General features: G+C 49.7%; 1 protein-coding gene across 2 annotated transcripts in view; it reads left to right on the plus strand.

The window, feature by feature from the left end:
* DCAF4 (DDB1 and CUL4 associated factor 4) overlaps positions 1 to 26,605 on the plus strand; it is an 88,442-nt gene that overhangs the window by 7,122 nt on the left and 54,715 nt on the right. The window contains exons 2-3 of one of the 2 annotated variants that reach the window (XM_075329587.1): positions 11,814 to 11,900; positions 26,308 to 26,390. In XM_075329587.1, coding sequence (XP_075185702.1) covers positions 11,815 to 11,900; positions 26,308 to 26,390 — 169 coding nt within the window. In that variant the 5' untranslated portion in view covers position 11,814. Of the gene's footprint in view, positions 1 to 11,809; positions 11,901 to 26,307; positions 26,391 to 26,605 lie in introns of both variants that reach the window. The other variant, XM_075329586.1, reaches the window with a different exon arrangement.

Below are 26,605 nucleotides of genomic sequence, written 5' to 3' on the forward strand. Positions count from 1 at the left end.
AATCGGGGTTAGAAAAGGGCTTGTCGCTCAGCTCCCTTAAAGGGCAAGTATCGGCACTATCCGTGTTTTTTCAGAAGCGTCTAGCACGTCTTCCTAAGGTGCGCACGTTCCTGCAGGGGGTCTGTCATATTGTGCCCCCGTACAAGCGGCCGTTAGATCCATGGGATCTGAACAGGGTACTAGTTGCTCTCCAGAAGCCGCCTTTCGAGCCTCTGAAGGAAGTTTCCTTTTCTCGCCTGTCACAGAAAGTGGCGTTTCTTGTTGCGATCACATCGCTTCGGCGAGTGTCGGAGATGGCAGCTCTGTCATCCAAGGCTCCCTTCCTGGTGTTCCACCAGGACAAGGTAGTGCTGCGCCCCATTCCGGAGTTTCTCCCTAAGGTCGTCTCCTCGTTTCATCTTAATCAGGATATATCCTTGCCTTCCTTCTGTCCTCATCCGGTTCACCGGTATGAAAAGGACTTACGTTTGCTAGATCTGGTGAGAGCACTCAGAATCTACATTTCCCGCACGGCGCCCATGCGCCGTTCCGATGCACTTTTTGTCCTTGTCGCTGGTCCGCGCAAGGGGTTGCAGGCTTCTAAAGCCACCCTGGCTCGATGGATCAAAGAACCAATTCTAGAGGCCTACCGTTCTGCGGGGCTTCCGGTCCCTTCAGGGCTAAAAGCCCACTCAACCAGAGCCGTGGGTGCGTCCTGGGCATTACGACACCAGGCTTCGGCTCAACAGGTGTGCCAGGCAGCTACCTGGTCGAGTCTGCACACTTTCACCAAACATTATCAGGTGCATACCTATGCTTCGGCGGATGCCAGCTTAGGTAGAAGAGTCCTGCAGGCGGCAGTGACATCCCCGTAGGGGAGGGCTGTTTTGCAGCTCTAACATGAGGTATCTCTTTACCCACCCAGGGACAGCTTTTGGACGTCCCAATCGTCTGGGTCTCCCAATAGAGCGCTGAAGAAGGGAATTTTGTTACTTACCGTAAATTCCTTTTCTTCTAGCTTTTATTGGGAGACCCAGCACCCGCCCTGTTGTCCTTCGGGATTTTATTGTTGTTTGCGGGTACACATGTTGTTCATGTTGAACGGTTTTTCAGTTCTCCGACGTTATTCGGAGTTAATTTGTTTAAACCAGTTATTGGCTTCCTCCTTCTTGCTTTGGCACTAAAACTGGAGAACCCGTGATACCACGGGGGGGTATAGCCAGAAGGGGAGGGGCCTTGCACTTTTTAGTGTAGTGCTTTGTGTGGCCTCCGGAGGGCAGTAGCTATACCCCAATCGTCTGGGTCTCCCAATAAGAGCTAGAAGAAAAGGAATTTACGGTAAGTAACAAAATTCCCTTCTTTCCTCCCAAAAATTTGGGAGGAAAGTAAGGGGGTGCGTCTTAAGATCCGAATACAGCTTACCAGGGTGCTGTTTGTGCGTCGACCGGGTGCGTTCTGGTGGATGGGTGCCTGTGGCTGCGTGCAGGCAGCCGGGTGCCCGTTGGTGCCGGCTGCCTCTCTGTATGTGCGTGCGGGCAGCCAGGTGCCAGTCGGTGCAGGCTGCCTCTCTGTGCGTGCGGGCAGCCGGGTGCCCGTCGGTGCAGGCTGCCTCTCTGTACGTGCGTGCGGGCAGCCAGGTGCCAGTCGGTGCAGGCTGCCTCTCTGTACGTGCGGGCAGCTGGGTGCCCGTCGGTGCCGGCTGCCTCTCTGCACGTGCGTGCGCGCAGCCGGGTGCCCGTTGGTGCCGGCTGGCTCGCCGGGCGGCAGGTATCCCAGTGTGTCCGCGGTCCCAGTTTCAAATGATGGCGCCGGGAGTCAGCACATGCGCAGATGGATCTCTTGGATGAGCGCTCCATCTGCGCATGCGCTGCCCCAGGCGCCATCATGTGAAGCGGGACCGCGGACACACTGAGACACTTACTTCACCGGCTTGCTCCACCTGTCACCTGCCGCCACGGAGCCGCCGCGGCTCCCACCACGGACATCGCTGTCACCACGGACCCGCTGCGGCTGACGCTACTAACCCGCCAAGGCTACCAGCACAACCTCTGCCTCCTGTGACCCGCTTCACCACCACTGCTGGCCCCCTCTGGTAAGAGAACAACGTATTATAAGACTGACCCCATTTTTTTTTTCTTTACTTTTTTTTTTTTTAGCTCTAAATTTGGGGTGCGTCTTATAATCCGGTGCACCTTTTATAAAACGAAAAATACGGTCCATAGATTTATTTCTAAGTAGTAAATTAAAATATAAATGCAAACTTGGCCGTGTTACTTTTAAACTAGAATATTTTAAACCACAAAATTCTGTTTTAAAGCAGATCTGTCCCCTAAATCTGCCCCATGTACAAAACTGCAGACTTCATGACAGAACCGCTCTATTAGATAAAATATCTGTAATACTACTGTGCTTTTGGTTAACTGGAGGAATTAGTGAATACAGGCAACTTACTGTTCTGATTCTTCCAATTGTGGAGACACGGGGGTCAGTGGGTGCTCTCCTGTGGAGAAACGGGGGTCAGTGGGTGCTCTCCTGTGGCGACACTGGGGGGTCAGTGGGTGCTCTCCTGTGGCGACACTGGGGGGTCAGTGGGTGCTCTCCTGTGGCGACACTGGGGGGTCAGTGGGTGCTCTCCTGTGGCGACACTGGGGGGTCAGTGGGTGCTCTCCTGTGGCGACACTGGGGGGTCAGTGGGTGCTCTCCTGTGGCGACACTGGGGGGTCAGTGGGTGCTCTCCTGTGGCGACACTGGGGGGTCAGTGGGTGCTCTCCTGTGGCGACACTGGGGGGTCAGTGGGTGCTCTCCTGTGGCGACACTGGGGGGTCAGTGGGTGCTCTCCTGTGGCGACACTGGGGGGTCAGTGGGTGCTCTCCTGTGGCGACACTGGGGGGTCAGTGGGTGCTCTCCTGTGGCGACACTGGGGGGTCAGTGGGTGCTCTCCTGTGGCGACACTGGGGGGTCAGTGGGTGCTCTCCTGTGGCGACACTGGGGGGTCAGTGGGTGCTCTCCTGTGGCGACACTGGGGGGTCAGTGGGTGCTCTCGTCCGCTGATCCGGCCGCCTTTAGAAAGACAGCATGGCCCAGGGCTCATCCCAACTGAACGCCTGACATCCTTAATCCCTCCCTCTCCTCCTCAGCTGTGATCCAACGGCAGTATCAGATCACAGTGTAATGGCTCATGCTCACAGCACAGCAGGAGCCGAGGGTCATTAGCATATCGCATCACATGTGATATGCCAGTGTGACCTCAGCTTGGTATGTGCGCACGTCGCGTTCTGTTCAGTGCGGAACAGAACACACCCTCTGGCAGACTGGACAAAAGTAAACACTGCGTTTGTGTATAAAAAAAAAAAAAAAAATATGCACCCAAAACTCATACATTTTCCATGCGTTTTTGATGCATTTTTGACAGTGCGTTCCCCAGTCAATTCAGCTCTGCTACATGCCCAAGGACAGCAGACAGAGTTGCGAAATGAGAATGAACTCAGATGAACTTCACCCAACTTAATTGTCATCCCGCGGCTCTGTCTGTGTATCGCGTCCTGGTTAGCGGTCACCCTTGAAGGACGCACCGGTGACCGCAAATCCCCTGAGTGACTGAAGTGAGCAGCGCCATCAGCGGTGCCGTGACTCAGGTTACCCGCGGCCAGCTGGAGTCCTCCACCTGAGACCGCAACTCACCTGTGATGTAATCGCTGATCCCGCAGCTCACTTCAGTCACTCGGGCAACTTGCTGTCACAGTTGGAGGATCCAGCAGTGGCTGCGGGTAACCTGAGTGATGTCATCACTGATCGTGTGGCTCACTTCAGTTGCTGCGTGGAGCTGACAGAGAGCAATTGTGGTCTATGGCTGCTCCTGTCAGCTACATGTAGCAGAGCTGGATGCGTCGCGAGACCTCATGTGGATTACGTCAGACCTGGAGGGGTATTTGGGGGTTTAATAAAATGGTGAAAGAGGGGTTTTTTTTGTCTTTTATTCCAAATAAAGGATTTTTGGGTGTATGTGTTTATTTTCTTTAACTTACAGGTTAATCATGGTAGATATCTCGGAGAGACGCCTGCCATGATTAACCTAGGACTTAGTGGCAGCTATGGGATGCCATTAATTCCTTATTACCCCGATTGCCACCACACCATGGCAATTCGGGATGAGCCGGGTAGAGTCCCAGGACTGTCGCATCTAATGGATGTGGCAATTCCGGGCGGCTGCTGGCTGATATTGTTAGGCTGGGGGGCTCCCCATAACGTGGAGCTCCCCATCCTGAGAATACCAGCCTTCAGCCGTGCGGTTTTACCCTGGCTGGTATCAAAATTGGGGGGGGGGGGGGGGGGGGGACAGTTTTTTTAAGATTATTTATTTATTTATTTTACTGCATGATATAGACCCGCCCACCGGTGGCTGTGATTGGTTGCAGTGACACAGCTGTCACTTAGTATGGCGGTGTGTCTAACTGCAACCAATCTTAGGCGCTGGTGGGCGGGGAAAGCAGGGAATATGAGATGGAATAATGAGCGGCCGGCATTTTCAAAAGAGGAAAAGCCGCCAGAGCAGTGTGACAGCTGTGCAGCGCCTTGCCCGTGATCGGTGAGTATGAGAGAGGGGGAGAGACTGACCGACGGACAGAGTGACAGACAGAGCGACCAACTGACAGAGACCAACCGACATCGACAGAGAGACTGAAAAGACCTGCGTTTTGCTTGTCAAAAAAGCATGCGGAACGCAACAAAAATGCAGTCAAAGTGCATTTTGGTTGCGTTTTGACCCATATCATTGATTTCAATGGGTGGAGAATGCAGCTACAACGCACAAAAGTGACATGCTGCTTTTTTTCCGCAGCGATTTTTTTTTTTTTTTTTTTTTTTTTTTTTTTTTTTCCCCATCCAAAACGCTGCGTTTACAAACGCAGCGTGTGCATTGAATTTTCGGACTTCTCATAGACTTTGCTGGGGAAGCAGAACACATGCAATTTGGCATTGACATGCTGCAGTTCAAAACGCAGCGTTAACGCAGGGAAAAAAAACACAATGTGCGCACATAGTTGTAGTTTGCCGATGCATCGCGACGAGGAAGGAATCCTCGGGGTGAACACTACAAGACTCAGGAGGCTGTCGATGGAACGGAAGGTAAGGTGAGCATAACATGTGTACCTTCCGTTCCATCGCCGGCCTCCTGGGTCCTGTAGTTCGCCGCTCCAGGCTGTGTATCGGTAACCATCGGCGACGAAGCAGGAACTTCCGCTGTCAGACGCTACTCAAACGCAGCGCGCTGACCAATCGGACGCTCCTGCCTTTGACGTCAGCGCTCTGGATGCGGAAGGTCCTCCCTCGTCGTCATGGTTACCCGATACACAGCCCATGCTAGCGAACAAAGTCCCAACAGGCCGGCGATGGAATGGAAGGTAAGGTGAGCATATAATATAATATGTGCGTGTGCATGTGTTTGTGTGAGTTTGTGCATGTGTGTAATGGCACAACAGGGGACCAGGATGGGACATTTAACCCCTTTACGACCGCCGATACGCCTTTTAACGGCGGTAAATAAGGGTACTTTTTCCGATCCGCCGCTTTTTAACGGCGGTCGGAAAAAAGGGTCTAGCGCCCCCCAGAGTCAGAAAATTTCCGGGGTCTCAGCTGCCGGGGGTAGCTGAGACCCTGGAGATCATGATTCGGGCCGGTTTTTTCCGGTCCCCGCTCACCTGATGACCGGTATACACCGTATACCGATCATCAAGTTATAGTAAATGACCGCGCCGGTAAAAAATGATTTATCTCCCATCTGGCATGTTCAAACATGCCAGATGGGAGATAAATCTTTTTCCCGGTTCCCTCCGGTCCCCTCGGTATCCCCAAAGTGCCCCCCCCGACCCCCAACCCCCTCCCGAAAATCCAAGATGGCCGCGCGCACCGGCGATCACAGCAGCGCGCCGGCCGCATTTCCACTGTTCCTATGGTTTCTGTCGTATGTGCCATAACACATACGACAGAAACCTGCTCCCCAGGCCCCGCCGGGTCCCCCCTACCCCCCCCTGGTGTCCCCCGGTGTCATACATACCGGAGCGCTGATCCCCCGCGGCCCCCTCCTCCGGCTCCTTCTCTGCAGCAGACTCCGGTCACATGTGCCGAGCAGATGACAGCTTCCTGTGTTCAGGACGCTGGCTGCTGCTGCACAGAGTCTGCAGCTGTGACCCAGGGAGGGTGGGTGCAGATTCTTTGCACCCACTCTCCTCAAATGGAGGGTCTGCCCTCCTAGAAAATGGGGGATACGTTCCCTGAACGTGTCCCCCATATTCTAGAAGGTCCAGAGGCGACGTGGGACATCCAAATGGATTATTGTGGATTTTTTTTTTTTCTTTTCAATAAATTGGTCAATCAGGGAATGTTTTGGGGAGTGTTTTTTCAAATAAATTTTTTTTTGTTGTCAATTTTTTTTTTATTACTGTCAATTAGTTATGTCGGGTATCTGATAGACGCCGTGACATCACTAATTGCTGGGCTTGATGCCAGGTGACATTACACACCTGGTATCAACCCCATTCATTACCCCGTTAGCCAACGCACCAGGGCGCGGGATGAGCTGGGGCGAAGCGCCAGAATTGGCGCATCTAATGGATGCGCCACTTCTGGGGCGGCTGCGGCCTGCTATTTTTAGGCTGGGAAGAGTCCAATAACCGTGGCTCTTCCCATCCTGAGAATACCAGACCCCAGCTGTCAGCTTCACCTTGGCTGGTGATCTAATTTGGGGGGACCCCACGTTTGTTTGTTTTTTTTTAATTATTTATTTATAAATAATTAAAAAAAAAAAACAGCTTGGGGAGCCCTCCAAATTGATCACCAGACAAGATGAAGCTGCCCGCTGTGGTTTGCAGGCTACAGCTGTCTGCTTTACCCTAGCTGGCTATCAAAAATAGGGGGGACCCCACGTCATTTATTTTATTTTAATTCTTTTTTTTTTTTTTTGGGCTAAATACAAGGCTAGGCATCCTTTAGTGTCACATGAAAGGCACTAAAGGGCGCCAGCTTAGAATATGCAGGGGGGTGGGACGTTATATATGTTTGACATCTATCCATTCATCCATTGTAGCATTTTACGCTGTGTGCCCACAATCAGGGTTTGCAACATTTTGGGCGCAGAGTGTTTTCCCTGCGTCCATAACGCTGCGTTGTGCAGTAGAAGCACAGTGGCAGGATTTTTAGAAATCCCGTGCCCACTGTGTTTCTTTTCTCCGCAGCATAAATCGACCTGTGGCGCAGCTTCCCGAGCCTCAGGATGTCAATTTATGCTGCGGAGATGAGTGTTCTTTGCAGGTAGAATAGAACTAAAGTCCACAGCAGCCTGAACCCAAATCGTGGGCATGGGCAGCTGCGTTCTCCCGTGGACAACACTCACATTTCTGCAGGAGGCTGACACTGGGTACTAGACGCCGTGTCGCTGGATCATGGCCACATAGCCTAAAGGCTACTTTACACGCTGCGATATCGGTCCCGATATCGCTAGCGTGGGTACCCGCCCCCATCTGTTGTGCGACACGGGCAATCGCTGCCCATGCCGCACAACATCGCGCACATGCGTCACACATACTTACCTGCCCGGCGACGTCGCTGTGACCGGCAAACCGCCTCCTTTCTAAGGGGGCGGTCCGTGTGGCGTCACAGTGACGTCACTGAGCGGCCGCCCAATAGAAGCGGAGGGGCGGAGATGAGTGGCCGGAACATCCCGCCCACCTCCTTCCTTCCTCATAGCGGCCGGGAGGCAGGTAAGGGGAGCTTCCTCGTTCCTGCGGCGTCACACATAGCGATGTGTGCTGCCGCAGGAGCGACGAACTACATCGTTACTGCTGCAGTAACGATAATCGAGAATGGACCCCCATGTCACCGATGAGCGATTTTGCACGTTTTTGCAACGATGCAAAATCGCTCATCGGTGTCACACGCAGCAACATCGCTAATGCGGCCGGATGTGCGTCACCAATTCCGTGACCCTAACGACTCCGCATTAGCGATGTCGCAGCGTGTAAAGCCCCCTTAACAGTGAGAAATTTTTTGCTACAGCAACAGTTTTGTGAAGTACCTGTGGATTCAAAATGTTTACTATACTCCTGAATAAAATCCTTGAGGGGTCCAGTTTCCAAAATGAGGTCACTTGTGGGGGGTTTCTGATGTATAGGTGCCCAAGGGGCCCTGCTAATGTGACATGGTGCGCGCAATTTACTTCAACTTTTCCAAAATTCAAATGGTGCTCCTTCCATTCCAAGCCCTCCCATTTATCCAAACAAAGGTTTTTGGCCACATGTGTGGTATCCCTGCGCTCACAAGAAATTAGATAACAACCTGTGGGGTACACGTTTTGTTGTTGCCTCTTGAAAAAGTGAAAAATGTGTCGCTAAATCAACATTTTTGTGAAAAAAATGAAAATTTCAATATGGCAACCTAAGCTTATCAAATTCTGTGAAGTATTCGTGTATTCAAAATGCTCAATATACACCTAGATTAAAGCCTTGAGGGGTCTTATTTCCAGAATGGGGTCACTTGTGGGGGACCTCCACTGCTTAGGCACCTCAGGGGTTCTCCTAATGCAACATGGCGTCCGCTATTGATTCCAGCCAATTTTGCAGTCAAATTGCACTCCTTCTCTTCTGAGCCCTGTAGTGTGCCCAAACAGTTGATTTCCACCACATACAAGATATCAACAAACTCAGGAGAAATTGCGCAATAAATTTCATGGTGATTTTTTTCCTGTTACCCTTGTGAAAAAAAAAGCTACCTGGTTGAAGTAACAATTTTGTGGTAAAATTTTATTTTTTTATTTTCATGGCTCAACGTTATAAACTTCTGTAAAGCACCTGGGGGTTCAGGGTACTCACCAAACATCAAGATAAATTCCTTGAGGGGCCTAGTTTCCAATATGGGGTCACTTGTGGTGTTTTTTTGCTGTTTACGTACCTTAGGGGTCCTCCAAATGCGACATGGTGCCCGCAATCTTTTTCAGCCAAATTTCCTTTCCAAAATTCAAATATTGCTCCTTCCGTTCCAAGCCCTCCCATTTCTCCAAACAAAGGTTTCAGACCACAAGTGAGGTATCACCGCGCTCATAAAAAAGTGGGTAACAAACATTGGGGTCACATTTTTGGAATTACCTCTTGAAAAAGTGAAAAAATTGATGCTAAAGCAACATTTTTGAGAAAAAAATGAAAATTTTCAATGTGACAACGTAACGTTATCAAAATCTGTGAAGTACCTGTGTATCCAAAATGCTCACTATACCCCTAGATAGAAGCCTTAAGGGGTCTAGTTTCCAAAATGGTGTCACTTGTAAGGGGTTTCTGCTGTTTAGGTACCTTGGCGGACATGTAAATGCAACATGGTGCCCGCAATCTATTTCAGCCAAATTTGCTTTCCAAAATTCAAATATTGCTCCTTCTGTTCCGAGCCCTCCCATTTGTCCAAACAAAGGTTTCTGACCACATGTGGGGTATTGGCGCGTTCATAAGAAAGTGGGTAACAAGTTTTGGGGTTCATTTTGTTGTGTTATTTCTTCTAAAAGTGAATAAATTTGGGGTAGAGCAACATTTTAGGTAAAATTTTATTTTTTGCTTTTTTTCATTCCACTTTGCTTTAGTTCCTGTGAAGCACCTGAAGGGTTAATAAACTTCTTGGATGTGGTTTTGAGTACTTTGAGGGGTGCTGTTTTGAGAATGGTGTCACTTTTAGGTATTTTCTGTCACTTAGGCCTCTCAAAGTCACTTCAAATGTGATGTGGTCCCTAAAAAAATGGTTTTGTGAATTTTGTTGAAAAAAATGGGAAATTGCTGATGAACTTTGACCCCTTCTAACTTCCTAACCCCAAAACATTTTGTTTCAGAAATTGCGCTAATGTAAAGTAGACATGTGGGAAATGTTATTTATTAACTGTTTTGTGTGACATAACTCTCTGGGTTAAGGGCATAAAAATTAAAAGTTTGAAAATTGCAAAATTTTCAAAATTTTCATCAAATTTCCGATTTTTTTCACAAATAAAAGCAAAAAATATCGTTCTAAATTTATAACTATCATGAAGTACAATATGTCACGAAAAAACAATGTCAGAATCACCGGGATCCGTTGAAGCGTTCCAGAGTTATGACCTCATAAAGTGACACTGGTCAGAATTGCAAAAAATGGCCTGGTCATTAAGTACAAAACTGGCTTCGTCCTAAAGGGGTTAACAAGTTGTGGAAGGAATTGTCTGCATTGCAATGATTTCCTATACATACACATTACTGGGGCCTGTGGAGCCTACATACTGACAGTGGTGGCCTGTGGAGCCTACATACTGACAGTGGTGGCCTGTGGGGTATACATACTGGCCCTAGGGATGCTTAGCGCATAGGCTGGCAGCGGTGGAAGACGCTGAGGGCCTAAGCTGGCAGCACTGCGGGGGAGCGCTGAGGGCACATGCTGGCAGCACTGTGGGGGTCACTGAGGGCACATGGCAGCACAGGCTGGTGGGGCGCTGAGGGCACAGGCTGGTGTGGCGCTGAGGGCACAGACTGGCAGCATTGCAGCACCAGAGCCTGAGAGCTCCTCTGGCAGCTTTCTCTGCGTCCCCTGTTTGTCTGCTTTTTCTATTGCAGGCACAGGGGGGACCTGAGAAGACAAGTGCTGGACTCTCCCCTGCTGCCCCCTCCTGCAGGCACCCTGCTGCCCCCTCCTGCACTCTCTCTCACTGCTGCCCCCGCTCTGACCTTAGTTGCAGAACTGACAGTTTTGAAGCAGCCGCTGTGCAGATGAGTTTGTCACATGTGAGCATCCTGGGTAGAGGGGGCAGGCAGAGGGGGCGTGGCCAGCTTCGAGAGCAGCAGGAGGGGACAAGGAGGGCGTCCGTGGTGTCCAGCATAGAGAGGGCGTGGACGACCAGAAAGGGGCGTGGCCAGCAGCATAGATGCCAAGGAAGGCATCCAGAGTGTGTGGCAGGCATCCGGAGGGGGCATGGTCGGTTGACTGCGGGGGCGTGGCAGCTGCTTCTCACTGCACTGCTGGACAGAGCTTCCCGGACGTGAGAACAGGACTGAAGTATAAAATTGGGGCTGTCCCGCTATATCCGGGACGGTTCTGAGGTATGCAAACGCACAAATGATGCAGTGTTTTTGGCAAACCAAAACTGCAGACAGAAAAAGCAATGTGCATACAGTTTTCTGAATTCTCATACTTTGCTGGGAGAAGGATAAACGTGCAGTTTTGGGCAACAAAATGCACTGAAAAACACAGCGTGTGCATGGGGCCTTAAACACACCACCCCAACACCAAAGTCTTTCCCATCCTTAAGAAGCTCAGTGATGTTCTTAGGTCTTGTTTATCTTTTTAAGTTGGGGTGCTTTTGCATTGCGTCTTGTCCCCCGTTCAGTGGTCCTGTCAGGGCTTCCGTCCAAAGGGATTCGGACATGGCCATTGACTATAATGGTGCAGACAGTCACAATGTGCTGTCATCCACTGTTTTTGGGTGCATATGCCTACTGCGGGTGGACGTCCAGACGTAGTCTACTATTCCTGGGTGTCCACATCCAGTGGACGTATGCACCCAAAAACAGTGGATGACCGCTCATGGTGTCTCCTTTAGCACCATTCAGTGGCCCTGTTTGCTGCATATGTCAGAATCTCATTTTGCAGGGGGTTTCAACAGCACCCATGTATGGGGGACAAAATGCACCTTTACTTCTAAGGCTGACCTCCACTCCCCCCTCACTCAGTTCCCTCGTAGTCTTGTTTGACCAACTCTGCTGGCTCCCCATAGAAAATTATAGTGATGTTTTTAATGTATACGGCCACCTTTTAATCTTTAATGTTTTGTTTACAGGTAGAATGAGAGGAAATCGCAGACATGAAGACCGCAGACAAAACTACTATAGTCATCACAGAAGGAATTCACGGAGGCAGGTTACTGAGCGGTGAGTTTTTTTATAAAAAAAAATGAAAAAGCAAACCTTTTTCTTATTGAGATTGGACTTTATGCTACTGTTATAATGATTCAATCATCCCACGCTCCCTTTTATTAGATATTATGCAGTATGTAGTTACATCTTATGTTTAGTTAAGTTAGGCTGGTTTCACACTTGCATTTTTTCCTTCAGTCGCAATCCGCCGTTTTGGAAAACGGTGAAATCCGTTAATGGATTCCGCTGCTTCCCATAGACTTGCATGGACGACGCATTGCGACTGATGGTTGCATCCGCCGGTCGATGGTGCGTTGCATCCGCCGGGCGGAGAGAACGCAGCATGTGGTGTTTTTCTGCACTTCCCAGAGCGTCAAAAAAATGCAATGTGGGGGGGCGTGTCCTGGACATGGAGGAGTGAAGACGCTCATAGCCGGAGCTCCCAGGCCCAAAGCTTCACACACACTTCCCCTCCGGCCGCGCGCAGATACAATGCCCCCAAAGAAACGGCCACCTGCAGTACACGATCCGGCATCTGACAGGGGACCCTCCGGAGGCCTGGCAAGATTCCTCTCCTCCCCGGCAACGGCACCCCTCAGCGCTGGCAGAAGCAAGATGGCGACGGCTGGAACAGGGAGCGTGGTGGAGGGGAAGCCCCCGCAGGCAGCGCGGCTGCAGCGCCAGCTAAGTGAAGGGGAGAGGGGGGAGGAGGCGGCTGGAGGCACTGCCGCTCATGGAGGGAGCCCAGCCATGTCCAAATCAGCGGGGCCCCCACAGAGAAAAGATGGAGAGCAGATCCCGGGAGGTACCCTCATATGGGAGCCGCAGGCTGCTTCCAGGCCCCCTGGCGCCCCCAGCCTGAGGGACGGTGACTCTGGGAACCTGGGTGCCCCCCTGGCCTCCCCCTCTGACATGCTGGATATCCAGGCCCTGAGGGAGCTTATCGTCGCCCTCCCCAGCAAAAAGGATCTGGATGAGGTGGCTTCTAGAATAGAACAGGCCCAGCTGTCAGCACTGTCCTCAGTGAGGGAGGAGATGGGGGTTCTGGAGGACAGGATCACGGCCTCTGAGCAGGCCCAGGGATCAATGCAGGGCAGACTGGAGCGCCTGGAGAAAGGCTGGGAAGCTTCCAACCTACGTATTAGAGACATGTCCCTGCTTCTGGATGACCAAGAAAACAGAAGCAGGAGAAACAATGTCCAACTGCAAGGCATTCCGGAGGACTGGTCGCCTGAACTCCTGCGCTCCAATGTTCTGGCTATCTTTAATATTGTCACAGGCAGACCTCCGGACGCAACCTACCTCTTCGACAGGATCCACAGGGTGGCCCGCCCTAACACCAGGGCATCCTCCAACACCAGAGACGTCCTATGCCGTCTCCATTATTATGGAGATAAGGAGCGGATCCTTCAAAGGGCATGGGCACATGGCCCAATAGAGATGGACGGTGCACTCGTGTCATTGTTCCCAGAAGTCTCCAGTCGTACCCTATATATGAGGAGGCTACTTCACCCGCTATTACTCCGAATCAAAAAAGCGGGCGCCACCTACCTCTGGGGACACCCCTTCCATTTTATAGCCCGCAAAGGAACTGCTGTCTATCTGTTGAGGAGACCCTCAGATCTACCGGGACTGTTCACTTTTCTGGGGATTGACGAGATGTCGGTCCCGGATTGGCTCGCCTGGGACCCCCCGACCCCTGTGAGGCGGAGGGAGAGGGGTGGGGGGGGGCGGTCCTTCCTCCTCGTCGGATGAACGGGGCTGATCCCGCTTGATCATTGAGCCCCTTGATATCTCTACAGCATTGAATGATGACATGTGCATAATGTTTACCTTCCAGGTGCTTTGGGGTTTAAAGTTTAAGGTCGTTTCTCCCATAAGTAATATTCGCTGTGTCGCACGCGGCCGGTGGGGGGGGACTTTTCCTAGTCCCGGCTGGAGCGCCGGGATGTAAAGTCCGGCTTCTTTACAGCTGGGCCCGGACTTTGGCCCCTCCGTGATTCCATACTCGTACCCGCTTTCCTTTCTTCCCTGTGGACCCGCGGCTGGTTCCTAGGTCTGCGAGCTTTGCGTGAGCTTCTATACCCTGTGTGCTTTCTTTCCCCTTTTTTTTTTTTTCTTATTCCCTTGTCTCGGTTGTACCTCTACTTGTAACTGCCCCCTGATTCCTAGTTAGTTCCCGTTTCTCCCTCTAGCAGGGCGGACACTCTCTCTCTCTCTCGCCTTCTATCCCCTCCCTTAACCCCTGCGCACTCTCCCTTTATCTAAAGCTACTCTTCATTCCCCCCCCCTATCTCCCCTCTTTTCTTTTTTTTTTTCTCCTTTCTTTCTTTCCCTTTCCCCCTTTCCTTCCTATCACCCCCTCTTGCTTCCACCCTCCCTTTTTTCTCCTTTTTTTTTTTTCTGTCCTTCCTCCCGGGGGCTAAGGTTGGCCAGTGATGGAGACGTGTTCTGAGTTACGTATTGGCTCATTGAATGTGAGGGGATTGCATGATCCCGGGAAGCGCTCAATTCTCCTGAACCTCCTATGGAGGAGCCGCATACAGGTTGCTTTCTTACAGGAGACCCATTACAGCCTGGAGAAACCATATAAGCTTTCGGACAAAAGGTACCCGGTTGTGTTTCACTCCCCCTCTCCCGACCCCAGATCCAGGGGAACCAGTATACTAATAGCAGGTTCACTACAATGGGAGACACTGGAGTCAAGGACTGAGGGGGAGGGGAGACTTCTATTGGTGAAGGGGCGTATTGCCTCCCAATTATACACATTTGCGGCCATATACTTGCCAAACACAGGTCAGTGCACAACGTTTTTACGCTTCCTGGACATAATAGACGACTTTGCCGAAGGCACTTTAGTGATAGGAGGGGACTTTAATTTCACCTTAGACCCTAATATTGACAATTCTGGGGGAGCTTCTTGTTTACCACAAAGGGCTACACAGCGTATCAAACGGGGACTGCGCGAATTTCAGCTGATAGATACCTGGAGGCTTCTCCATCCTGCAGACAAGGACTATTCATTCTACTCTTCCGTTCATGATAGTTATTCCCGTCTAGACCACCTCTTCGTCCGTCATAGGGACCTCCATGCCCTGCGAGCAGCAACAATTGAAAGCATCTATTTCTCTGACCATGCGTTGATTTACGATCTCGCTTGCCCTGGACCATCCCGTCGACAGGCAGTGCCAATGGATCTTGAACAACTCACTACTAAATTACCCGATAGTCATGGATGAGATCCAATCGGCTTTGTCGGAATACTTTGGGCAAAATACAGCTGGGGAGGTGTCGCCCTATGTGGTCTGGGAAGCCCACAAATGCGTCGCGCGGGGGCTTTTTATCAAGCATGGCTCGCGTCTGAAAAAAGAACGGGCGGCGCAGGTGGCTGCTCTTCTTTCCGAAATTCATAAAGTAGAGGCCCTCCATAAGAGATCCTGTGACCCAGCGTCCAGATCTCGACTGATCCAAAAAAGGGAAGAGCTGCGCACCCTATTGACTCATAAGGCAAAGGGTGCCATGGTTAAATGCAGGAGACATTTTTATGAGTTCGGAAATAGGAGCGGCAGAACCCTGGCCAGAGCGCTACGCTTACAAAGAACGCGGGGTTATGTCCAGCGGGTCCAGAACCCGGGTGGGAGGATGGCGACTCTGCCCAGGGATATCGCCACGGCCTTTGGTAACTTCTACGCCTCCCTTTACTCTATTGATGGAGATAAAACCAACCCAGCCCAAGCAGACTTACGCCTGCGGATCAGGAAATATATTAGTAATTCAGGAATGCAAGGGCTCCGTGCGGAGGATGCAGAAGGTTTGGAGAGACCTATCACAGAACTAGAATTACTCGAGGCTATCAAACTCCCCAACGGGACGGCTTCCCCCTATCCTATCCCAAAAAGTTGGGATCAATGCTAAATACTCCCTTCCTTCAGGCCTTCAATAATGTTGCAATGAGTGGCTTGTCCCCCATCCCTAGAGACACTTTGTCGGCTACCATAGTCGTCATCCCTAAAGAGGGCAAGGACCCTTCTCAGTGCGCGAGTTACCGACCCATCTCCCTGTTGAACACTGACTTAAAGCTTTTTGCGAAGATCCTGGCGGACAGGCTTTCTCCTCTGATGGGAGGCCTCATTCATTCTGACCAGGTTGGGTTTCTGGGAGGGAGAGAGGCCAGGGACAACACGACCAAAGCGATAAACCTGATTCATAAAGCCCGCATGGAGAAGTTGCCGTTGATGCTTCTTTCCACAGACGCCGAAAAGGCCTTCGATCGTGTTAATTGGGTTTTCATGACGGAGGCCTTGAGAGCGACTGGGCTAGGCAGGTCTATGTTGAACTGGATTGGCTCTCTCTACAGTGGTCCCACCGCAGCGGTCAGGGTGAATGGCCTTCTCTCCGACAGGTTCCCGATAACTAACGGGACCAGGCAGGGATGCCCCCTGTCTCCTTTGATATTTGTTTTGACCCTGGAGCCCCTACTGTGTCATATTAGAAGAAATCGTGACATCACTGGTCCTCGCACTAAGGTTCACGAATTCAAAATTGCAGCCTACGCAGATGACCTCCTATTTTTTCCTCACGAATCCCTTGGTCTCCCTGCCCAATCTGCTCTGGGAATTCGAGATTTATTCCTGCCTATCCAATTTCAAAATAAACATGACCAAGTCTGAAGCCCTGAACGTGAACCTGCCTCCGGGCACGGTTGCCTCACTTCAATCATCTTTTAGCTTTAAATGGGCATCTAGATCTCTTGGTTACTTGGGGGTTCGGCTGGCGGCGGATACTAACTCGCTTTTCAAACTGAACTTTCTTCCCCTCCTTGGGACTATCAGAGAGGATTGCACGAGATGGGCGAAAGGCTGGTTCACTTGGTTCGGTAGATGTGATATCTTTAAAATGAATGTCCTCCCTCGCATCCTTTACCTTCTCCAGGCTCTTCCAATACGGATTCCCAGCTCCTTTTTTAAGGAACTGGCCGCCCTACAAATAAAGTTCATCTGGGACAATAAGCCAGCTCGAATTTCCCGCTCTTTACTGTGCAGACCTAAGAGGAGGGGGGGATGGGAATCCCTGACTTGAAGGTATATAGCTGATCCTCACACATGGTCAGGGTTATCGACTGGTGTCGCCACGCCAAGACGAAACCCTGGGTGGCACTGGAACAAAGTTTCACTGCGATCAGTCTTACCGCAGCCCCTTGGATACCGAGCCCTCTTCCCGCTAACCTGAGGCATCACCCTACAATCGGTGCCACTCTGGAGTGTTGTTCCCTGGGACAGATCCGCAGATTACTACTCCCAGTCCCCTCTCCTCTCTCACCCATAATTGGCTCCCCAGACTTCTATCCGAGTCTGACGGATCCCGTCTTTCGCCGATGGATAGAGGGGCGCTTCCGGGCGTGTCACCTAATAACTGACGGGGGCTGGCCCTCGCTCGGGGCACTCACAGTATGCGAGACACCGAGACAGTTGGGAACCTGGAGGTCCATGCAACTCAGACATTACATTAGCTCTCTCCCCGACCACTCGCTGTACACGGCTCGCCCCACGGAGTTTGAAGCGCTGTGTACCCGGGAGGGAGTGTTACGGCACTCTCTCTCCCTGGTGTACAGGATGTTAACGGACCCTGGCGACCTCCCCCCTCCCCCCTTTCCCTGACAGATACGCAAAGGAATAAAATTTTGGCGCTCGCCCACAAGACCTCCATAAGCTCCAGACTTCAGGAATCCAATTATAAACTTCTGTCGAGGTGGTATAGGGTCCCAACCAGAGTACACAAGATGTTTCCAGGCGTAGACCCGTGCTGTTGGAGATGTGGGACGGCTGAGGGGGACTTTGTACACATTCTGGACATGTCCGGCCCTCAGAGGGTTCTGGAGCGGAGTGGGGGAGGTGATTAAACACGTGACTGGAACATCACAGACCTTGGGTCCGGAGTTGTTCCTTCTCCAATTGACTGAGATGTCTGTCTCTGCATACAAACAGTCGCTTCTGCACTTTCTGGTGATGGCGGCCAGGTCATGCATCCCCTTGAAGAGGAAGTCGGATGCCCCCCCTGCCCTGTCCCTCTGGGCCTCCAGGGTCAATGAGCTTCTGCAGATGGAGGAACTGACCTCCTCCTTGCATGATCGGTACGAGCGCTTCCACGGGATCTGGCTTCCCTGGATGCAATTTAAGCTCTCCAATGAATACGACCTCCTTTTGCCTGATGCGTAGATGGAGCGCATTCTCCTCTGTCGCTGGCCTTTCCCCCCCTGGCAAACCTCCCCCCCCCCCCCCCCTTTTTTTTTTTTTTTTTTTTTCCCTTTCCTTTCTCTCCTCTCTCTCTTCTTCTTATTCTCTCCCCTTCTCCTCTTCTCCCCTTTTCTTCCCCCTTCCTTCTTTCTCACCTTCCCCCCCGCTCTGCCCTATCCCTTCCCCTTTCCACTCTTCCTCTACATTCCTCCCGCTTTCTTTTCTCTCAGCTGGTGTGAACTCTCCCTTGTTGAGAGATGTCTGAATGATCTTTAGGCACTCTTGCCTCCTTTTGGTACTTCTCTTTCTTGTCTATGATAAAAATTGAAAAAGAACGGACCTGTTCGATAATTTGTTGGGTTGGCTCAGATGCTAGTGATTTTGTATTGAGATGTATTCTCCCAAACTCTGTTCAACTGTTTTTGTCTATTTTGCCAACTGACTGCTTTATGGTTTGTAAGGGTCTGTTGTATAAATAAAGAATTTAAAAAAAAAATGCAATGTGCTGGATTCCGTCAGCGTCCGTCATTTTTATAATGGAAGCCTATGGTGGCGGAATCCGGCGGTATACTTCAGTTGACGGATTCCCGTGACTCATCCATTTTTACACAACTGCGCTTGCTCAGTTGAGTAATTAATGGAAAAAAAAAAAGCTACAATGGATTCTGTTTTGCAGTATCCGTCGCATCTGTTATGCCACTATATGCAACACATCCGTTGCATCCGTCACACAACGCAATGCGACGGAAGCCGAACAATGCAAGTGTGAAACTAGCCTTACAAGAATGTAAAGCGGAACAAGAAATCTGCATGGAAAACAAAAACAAGCCTCCACTCCCTGCATAGGGGTGAATGGGGGGATCACTAAGGTCTCATAGCTTTTTCTCACTGATGGTATCATCCAGGATAGTTCTCCTGTAATATCCCATGGTGTCTTAACTGACATATGCTGTCCATAATCAGATAGAAGATAGTCCTGAACAATCACCGATGTTCCCATTAAGGTTCTGCTGCAAATTTTTTTTTTTTTCTCTCCAGTAGCCAAAACCTATTGTCTTGGCATTTAAAAAAATAAATAAAAGCTACCGTACTTCCGAAAAGCAGGTTTAGCTGCTATTTCTCTACCGTACATTTTGAAAATAAAGTTAGCCTCGTTCACCATAAAAGCGTAAAAAATGCAGCTGTTGTGTTTTTCGCACTCTCGTTGCTTTCAATGGTGCAAAAATGCTGAAAGAATTGACATGCTGCTTTTTTTTTTCAAAAGCGCAGCAGACAGGAAAAATAAAGCAGTCGTGTGCAAGAGATTACTGGGATCTCCTAGATTTTGTTGGTACTGTAAAAAACAGCTTTTAATTTTGCAAAAAATGCTATGTGCTAACATAGCCTAAGAATGACTGATGTAGTAGTGGGCATGATCGACATCCGCTCTAATCGGCCTGGCATCCTCAGAGTCCCAGGTTCTCTGGATAGTTGGGGGGGCCACGTCACTTGGACCCCTAGCTATCAAAGTTCCTACATGTCCAAACTTGTATTCCCCTTTCCATATCCAGCAACCAAAATGCTCCGGAAACAAGGATGTATCTCTTTACCAAGGATCTTCCTACTTTACCCCCGTACTTTGTCCATCATGCACATGGTAGGGGGTAACAGTCAAGTGTTTAATTTAATCCTGCCCAGACCCTCCATTGGGGAGTCCACCTCAAGGAAGGGACTTGCTTCTCTTTCTTTGTGAATAAACTTTAGTTTTCCCGTTCCTAAACTGCTAGATCTGTTCTGCCAAAAAGTATGCTTCTGGGTCATTGATGACCAATGTTTCCCACAATCCAGATATTTAAGCCTTTTTGCACGTCAAATATTTTCTTTTCAACTAACTCTGGGAAGGGATTGTCCAACGGCAAAAATTTCCGATTGATCCCAGTTTTATAATCTGACTGGAGAAGGTGCCAAACTGTGACGATCGCCAAAGCATTCCTTAAAATGGAATCTGCGTCTGCCAAGAATAACAGCATGTCCTCTGCCTACAAGGCTAGTTTCTTCTCAATCGTGCTTCGCCTAAAGTCCTGACTACTAATGTGCGCTCTGATACTTGCCACCACATGCAAAAATCAGGGGAGAAGGTGCAACTCTACCATGTGCCCCTACCCAATGTGTGCTCCGAGGCCGGATATAAAATAGCTACTATAATGGCCTTGGACATTGTCAGGCGGCTATCTTGTCTTCAAAGCACATTTCCCCCAACACCTTGTACGACTTGGAGGGAAAATCATCAAGGCCATGGGACCTAGTATGTTCCAAAAACACTGCATCGCCAAAAGAACACCATCCCCACAGTGAAGCATGGCAGCATTATGCTTTGTGGCCAGTTCTCATAAAATGGAACTGGGGGTTTTGTCAAGGTCATAGAAATTATATACCGTTCTAAACATCTCTCAACTTTGCAACAATGACCTTTAGGCCTCTGCACAATACTTAGGATTATCACCTTTCAGCATGACCCTGAATATGCCTCTAAATCAACAGGAGAACGGCTTCACCAGAAGGTCAGTTTTATGTCAGACCTGAATCCAATGCAAAATGTGTGTGTGACCTGAAGAGAGATGCACTCGCAATTTGACAGATTGAGCTTACGGCGAGGAAGAGTGGGCAAAGATTGCCAATTCTAGACGTACCATGCTGATAGACTGAGTTCTGTCAGAAATTTAAAGAGTACTTGAACATAGCATTTTTTTTTTTGTAATGGTGTGCATACGTATGCAACATTTTAGTTCTTTATGATCCTCTCGGCAAGGACAGGAAACCAGTCTGAAATAAAAGTGCGGTACCTCTCCCCCTCTTCAGTTGGTTTCCTGTCCTTGATGGGACAACACATTCTGTGCGGTACAGGAGACATCAGAGCCAGAAGAGGCCGAACTTACCCAACCCTCTCTGGTGACCGGAAGAACAGGCTGGTTCCTGTGGCGCCGTTCTTCGGGGTTGGAAGCGCAGACCACCAACCCTTCTGGGACCTATTGTCCGTGCGGGTGCGGGAGGTACAGACTGCCCGGTGGAGGTCTCGGGTCCTCTGCACCATGCTCCCAAACCCCCCCCCTCTCCCCACCCTAACGTGGCCGGCAGAACTTCAAGGAAGCGGCGCGCTCTGTGACGCGCACGCACGGTGCACCATGGGTGATATGGCTGCGCTCGTGTGACTTCACAGAGCGCGCCAGGAAGTCCAACATGGCGGCGCCCATGTACTCCGTCGGCAGCAGCAAGCGGTGCCCTGATACAGGTTCACCGGCGATCCACGGGGGTGGGAGGAGCTATACGGGACTGGAGGAGACGACCCATCACCTTAAATGGTCTCTGGCAGGGTCAGTTTCTGTGTTTGCTGCATATCCTCCTCATGGACGAAGATCAGCAACAGCACTCCCCGACACCTCAGCGAGGCCGTAAGCATGGCAGTTGGTCCAGTGAGACTAGCTGTGGCAGCCAAAGATCCAGATCTTCCCACGGTTGCATCAAGAAAGTGGATAAGCTGGCACGGCCTCCCGATCCCATACCTGTTTGCTCTTCTGGGGGTAAGTGAACTATGTGAATGTCAGTTATTAATGGCTCCCTTGTGGTTCTGCAATCACTAGGTCGCACCTAAGAAAGCCACCTCTAAGCGGAGGAACGGGGAATGCCTGTTGTGTCAGGCTCCGCTAGCGGAACACTGGCAGAAAAAGCTGTGTGCTGATTGCGTACGCAGCACAATAGCTGATGAGTCCCCGGGGGTTTCCGCTGAACTCAGGTCAGCCATCCGATCCGAGATTCAAGATTCTCTAAAATCCATCCTGAAGAAGAGGAAACACAAAAAACGTTGTTTCTGATTCCAGCTCCTCCTCATCGTCTGACAGTGTCATAGGGGGCAGACCATGTTTTCTGGTAGAAGATGTAGAATAATTGCTTAAAGCTATAAGAGCCACAATGGGGACTTAAGGATGAAAAAAAAAAAACAAAAAAAAAAACAATCCATCTCTGGAGGATGTAATGTTTGGAGGGTTGGAAGATCTCCTTTCCGGTGAACTCTAAAGTTGATTCGCTTATCAAAAAGGAATTGAGTCGCCTTGACAAATCAGGATCCCTCCCTTCCTCCTCGAAAAGGAAATATCCATTTGATTTGACTCTGTCCCATTGGAGAAAGCCCCTAAAGTAGATGCAGAGGTGGCCAAATCTTCCAAATCATGGGGTTTACCCTTGGAAGATTCAGCGTTGTTGAAAGATCTGGATAAAAAAGCTGATACCTATTTGAAATATGTATGGGAGGCGGCAGCAGGTAGTTTAAAACCAGTCATTGCTGGTACATGTGCAACACGTGCCTTGATGGTGTGGATCCAAAAAAATTGAAGATCAGCTCAATGACAAAGCCCCTCGGGAACAAATCTTATCAAATTTACCGCTCCTCAGAGGTGCTGCAGCATTCCTGGCAGACACATCCGCGGTCTCTATTCAATTGTGAGCTAGATCTGCCGGGTTATCTAATGCCGCAAGGAGGGCACTTTGGTTGAAGGGCTGTCCAGGGGACTTGCAGTCTAAGCATAAGCTCTGCAGTTTGCCTTCTTTTTGGCAAACAGTTGGAGGACGCCTTGGAAAATGTGGCGCATAAAAATCTTTCCCCAGGTTTTAATCTGGATCCCACCGGCCTTCCTTTCGGAAGAGAAAGTTTTATAAAGGAAAACCCCCAGACAGTCGGAAATGGGAACACAGATCCAGAAAGGATTCAGGCTTCATGTTCGGCAGTCCTGCCATTTCCTCAAGAAAGCCATCCCAATGACGCCAGGCCACAGGTGGGAGGACGACTTCCATTTTTTTTTCTTTTTTTTTTTTTTTTTTTTTTTTTTTTTTTTTTTTTCCCACTGTCTGGGAAAGGATCTCATCAAACAAGTTTGTTCTGGACATTATCCGAGACTGTCTAAAGATCCAGTTTACACAATTTCCTCAGCATCATTACATCTTAACGCCTCTTCGGAGGTCACAGGAAGAACTGGCTCTGGAATCGGAGGTCATTGTGCTGGTGAGCAAACAAGTCCTTTGCGAAGTCCCCCCTTTGGAACAAGGGAAGGGATTTTATTCCCCTCTTTCTGGTGAGAGAACCAGATGGATCTTTCAGAACTATAATCAACCTGAGAAGACTGAGTACATTCAGACACATCCGTTCAAGATGGAATCTGTCCAGTCGGCCCTCAAACTTGCATCACAATTGTTACATGGCGATAGTGGATCTCCAAGATGCCTACTACCATGTTCCTTCCTATTCATCCGGTCCATCAACAATATTTACGAGTAGCCCTGTCTCTTCAAGGAAGGATCAAGCATTTCCAATTTGTAGCACTGCCCTTCGGGCTTTTTATTGCTCCACATATCTTTACCAAAGTAGTGGCAGAGATGACAGCCTTCCTCAGACTTCAAAATATGCTTCTAGTTCCCTACCTGGACGATTTTCTGGTCATCGGCAGCTCACAAAACCATTGTATGACGGTTACTGAGCCTTCAGGTAGTTCTGAAGAAACTGGGCTGGATCATGAATGTGGCCAAATCTGTTACAACCAGCCACAATCCAGTTGTTCCTGGGCATGCTATTGGACTCAGAACGTCAGCTATGTTGCCTGCCGGAACAAAAAATCCTAAAGATATCATCGCTTGCCCTACACGCCATACGCCACTCCAAGATGTCCCTCAAAAGGGCCATGTCTCTCTTTTAGGGACCCTGACGTCCTGCTTATCCGCAGTACCCTGGGGCCAGCTACACTCAAGGAGTCTTCAGTGGGAGATCCTTTTTGCTCAAAAAAGATTAGGAGGCTTTTTGGAAGGGGACATGGTTCTCTCCTGGGAAATTTCTTATTTCCAATGTGGTGGACATCCAGAGACTACCTTTCCCAAGGAATCAAATGGCTGACTCGAACGGAGGATAGTAACTACAGATGCCAGCCAGCTGGGTTGGGGTGCACACTTGGACGCATGTATATCCCAGGGGTTCTGGTCAGTCCGGGAAGCATCCAACCTCAGAACTTTGGGCGGTGGAGAAGGCATTGAAAACCTTTTCGCCTGTCCTGCAGGGCCAACATGTCAATCCTTTCGGACAATCAGTCTACGGTGGCTTATATCGGGGGAGGGGGGGTACAAGGTCTCAGTCTCTGATGACCACATCTTACAGGCTCCTCCAGTAGGCGCAACAGCATCTTCTCTCTCTCTCTGCTTTTCATATCAAGGGTTCTTTGAATACAACAGCAGACTTCCTGAGCCGTCACGAATTGAAGCAGGGAGAATGGCGTCTGAATCCAGAAATATTTCAGCGCATTGTAGCTCTGTGGGGGAAGCCTCAGATCTTTTTGACACTCGGTCCAACAGACAGGTGGCCAAGTTCTGCTCCCTTTGCCCCACAGACCGTCCATATGCTGTGGACTCACTACACCTACCATGGACTTTACAACTGGCCTACGCCTTCCCTCCGCTTGTTCTACTGCCATCAGTTATTCGGAAGATCAAAGAGGATTAAGCAAGAGTTCTCCTCATTGCACCCTTTTGGCCCAAGAGGCCTTGGTTTTCCGTTCTGAGGGCTATGTCTCTCACGGATCCATCCGGAGATTCCAGATCTCTTGGAACAAGGTCCAGTATTCCTTACCCAACAGAAGGGCTTCCATTTGACGGCATGGAATTTGAAAGGTCGCTATTGATCCGTCAAGGTTTTTAATCAGCTCTAGTGTCTACGCTCCAAAAGAGCAGAAAACCGGTAACAACACGGCTCTATAGCAGGATTTGGCATAAATTCCTGGCATTCTCAAATACTTCAACTACAGGGATTTCCATCAGGTCTATTCTAGAATTCCTGCAGAAGGGCTTCGAAATGGGTCTGACAGTTAATACACTGAAAAGTCCAAGTTTCGGCTTTAGGGGCCCTTTATGATCACGACCTGGCGGGCCATAGCTGGGTTAAAAGATTCCGTAAATCATGCAGTCGATCTAGACCTGTAATCATTTCTAACGAAATTCAAGTCCTCCATGGGACTTGAATTTGGTACTGGACGCGATCACTGGGCCCCCCCTTTTTGAACCTATTGATGTAGTTTCCCTTAACACTAGAAGTCCCAGGAATTTCGAGCTCCATAGGGTTCCAATGGTAGAAATGTCAAATGACCCCTCTCTGGGACTTCTAGTGTTAAATTACTGACCCTCAAGACAGTTGTTAGTGGCCTTGACATCTACCCGTAGAGTCAGCGATCTCCAAGCCCTCTGTAGTTCCTCCATATCTTCAGGTACTTGAGGATAGGCTGGATCAGGGTGAAGTATTATTCTATCTCCCTAAGGTTGCTTCCACCTTTAGATGTTAGGCGTGCAGTGCTGTAATATCTGTCAGCAACAGAACTGATGAAAATGCAATCTCTCTTTGTAGCCAATCAGGGGTCTAAAAGGGTTGGCGGTGACTAAGGGTACTATATCTAGATGGTTAAGGGAGGCTATTGTGTTGGCTTATTCTGCTAGTGGTGCCGCTTCCCCTGATGACATTCGGGCTCACTCCACCCGAGCGATCTCAACTTCCTGGGCAGAGAAGGCACAGGTATCTCTTGAACAGATCTGCAGGGCCGCTACTTTGGTCCTCTCAATCTACTTTTTTCAAACACTACAGACTAGACCTGTCCTCTTCGGTTGATCTCTCCTTTGGTCGAAGGGTCCTTGAGGCGGTGGTCCCTCCCTAAGATCTCCAGTTTTCTCTAATTTTCTCTCACGTGGTGCTGTCATGGGTAAGGGGAAAACACCAAGGTTGCTTACCGGTAGCCGGTTTGTCCAGAACCCTTGACAGCACCCATATAGTTCTTCCCCCTCCTTTTTTTTATTTATTTATTTATTTTTTTTTGTTTTTCTTCACCCGTCGGTGTACACTTGATGGTGCGTGTGTTTTTAGTGGTGGACTGAGTTAAGCTTCTAACGATTGTTGGAGGTCCTCTCATTCTCGGAAAGCAACTGAAGAGGGGGGGGGGGGGGGAGGGAGATAGGTATCTCCCTTTTATTTCAGAATGGTTTCCTGCCCTTGATGGGCAGATCTTTCTCTCACGTGGTGCTGTCATGGGTTCTGGAAAAAAAACGCTACCGGTAAGTAACCTTGGTGTATTCTTTTTCCACCCTAAGTTTATTTATTTATTTATTTTTTTTTCCCCTCATGTTTTATGATATAGGGCGGAAGAATCACCAGAAGATGCCGTGTCAAGCACCTCGGCAGATTCTGAATCTCCTTCTACGTCGTCAAGTTCAGTGCCTGGTAAGCATTTAGCTATATAAATCTTATTCCTTATGGCTTTTCTTAGAAAATCTGCCATATTTCCGCCCCTGGAATATCAGAAGCTTAGTGATGGCTATGTGAAATCCTCAGTTGTGCTACAAATCCACATGCAGAACCTTGTGGCTTTTTCAGGCTACAGATCTACTAATTATGGACCCAGCCTTGAAGGGGTTTCCTAAAGTATATTTTAAAAT

The sequence above is a fragment of the Anomaloglossus baeobatrachus genome, chromosome 12, assembly GCF_048569485.1.
Source record: "Anomaloglossus baeobatrachus isolate aAnoBae1 chromosome 12, aAnoBae1.hap1, whole genome shotgun sequence".
NCBI classification, from domain to species: domain Eukaryota; kingdom Metazoa; phylum Chordata; class Amphibia; order Anura; family Aromobatidae; genus Anomaloglossus; species Anomaloglossus baeobatrachus.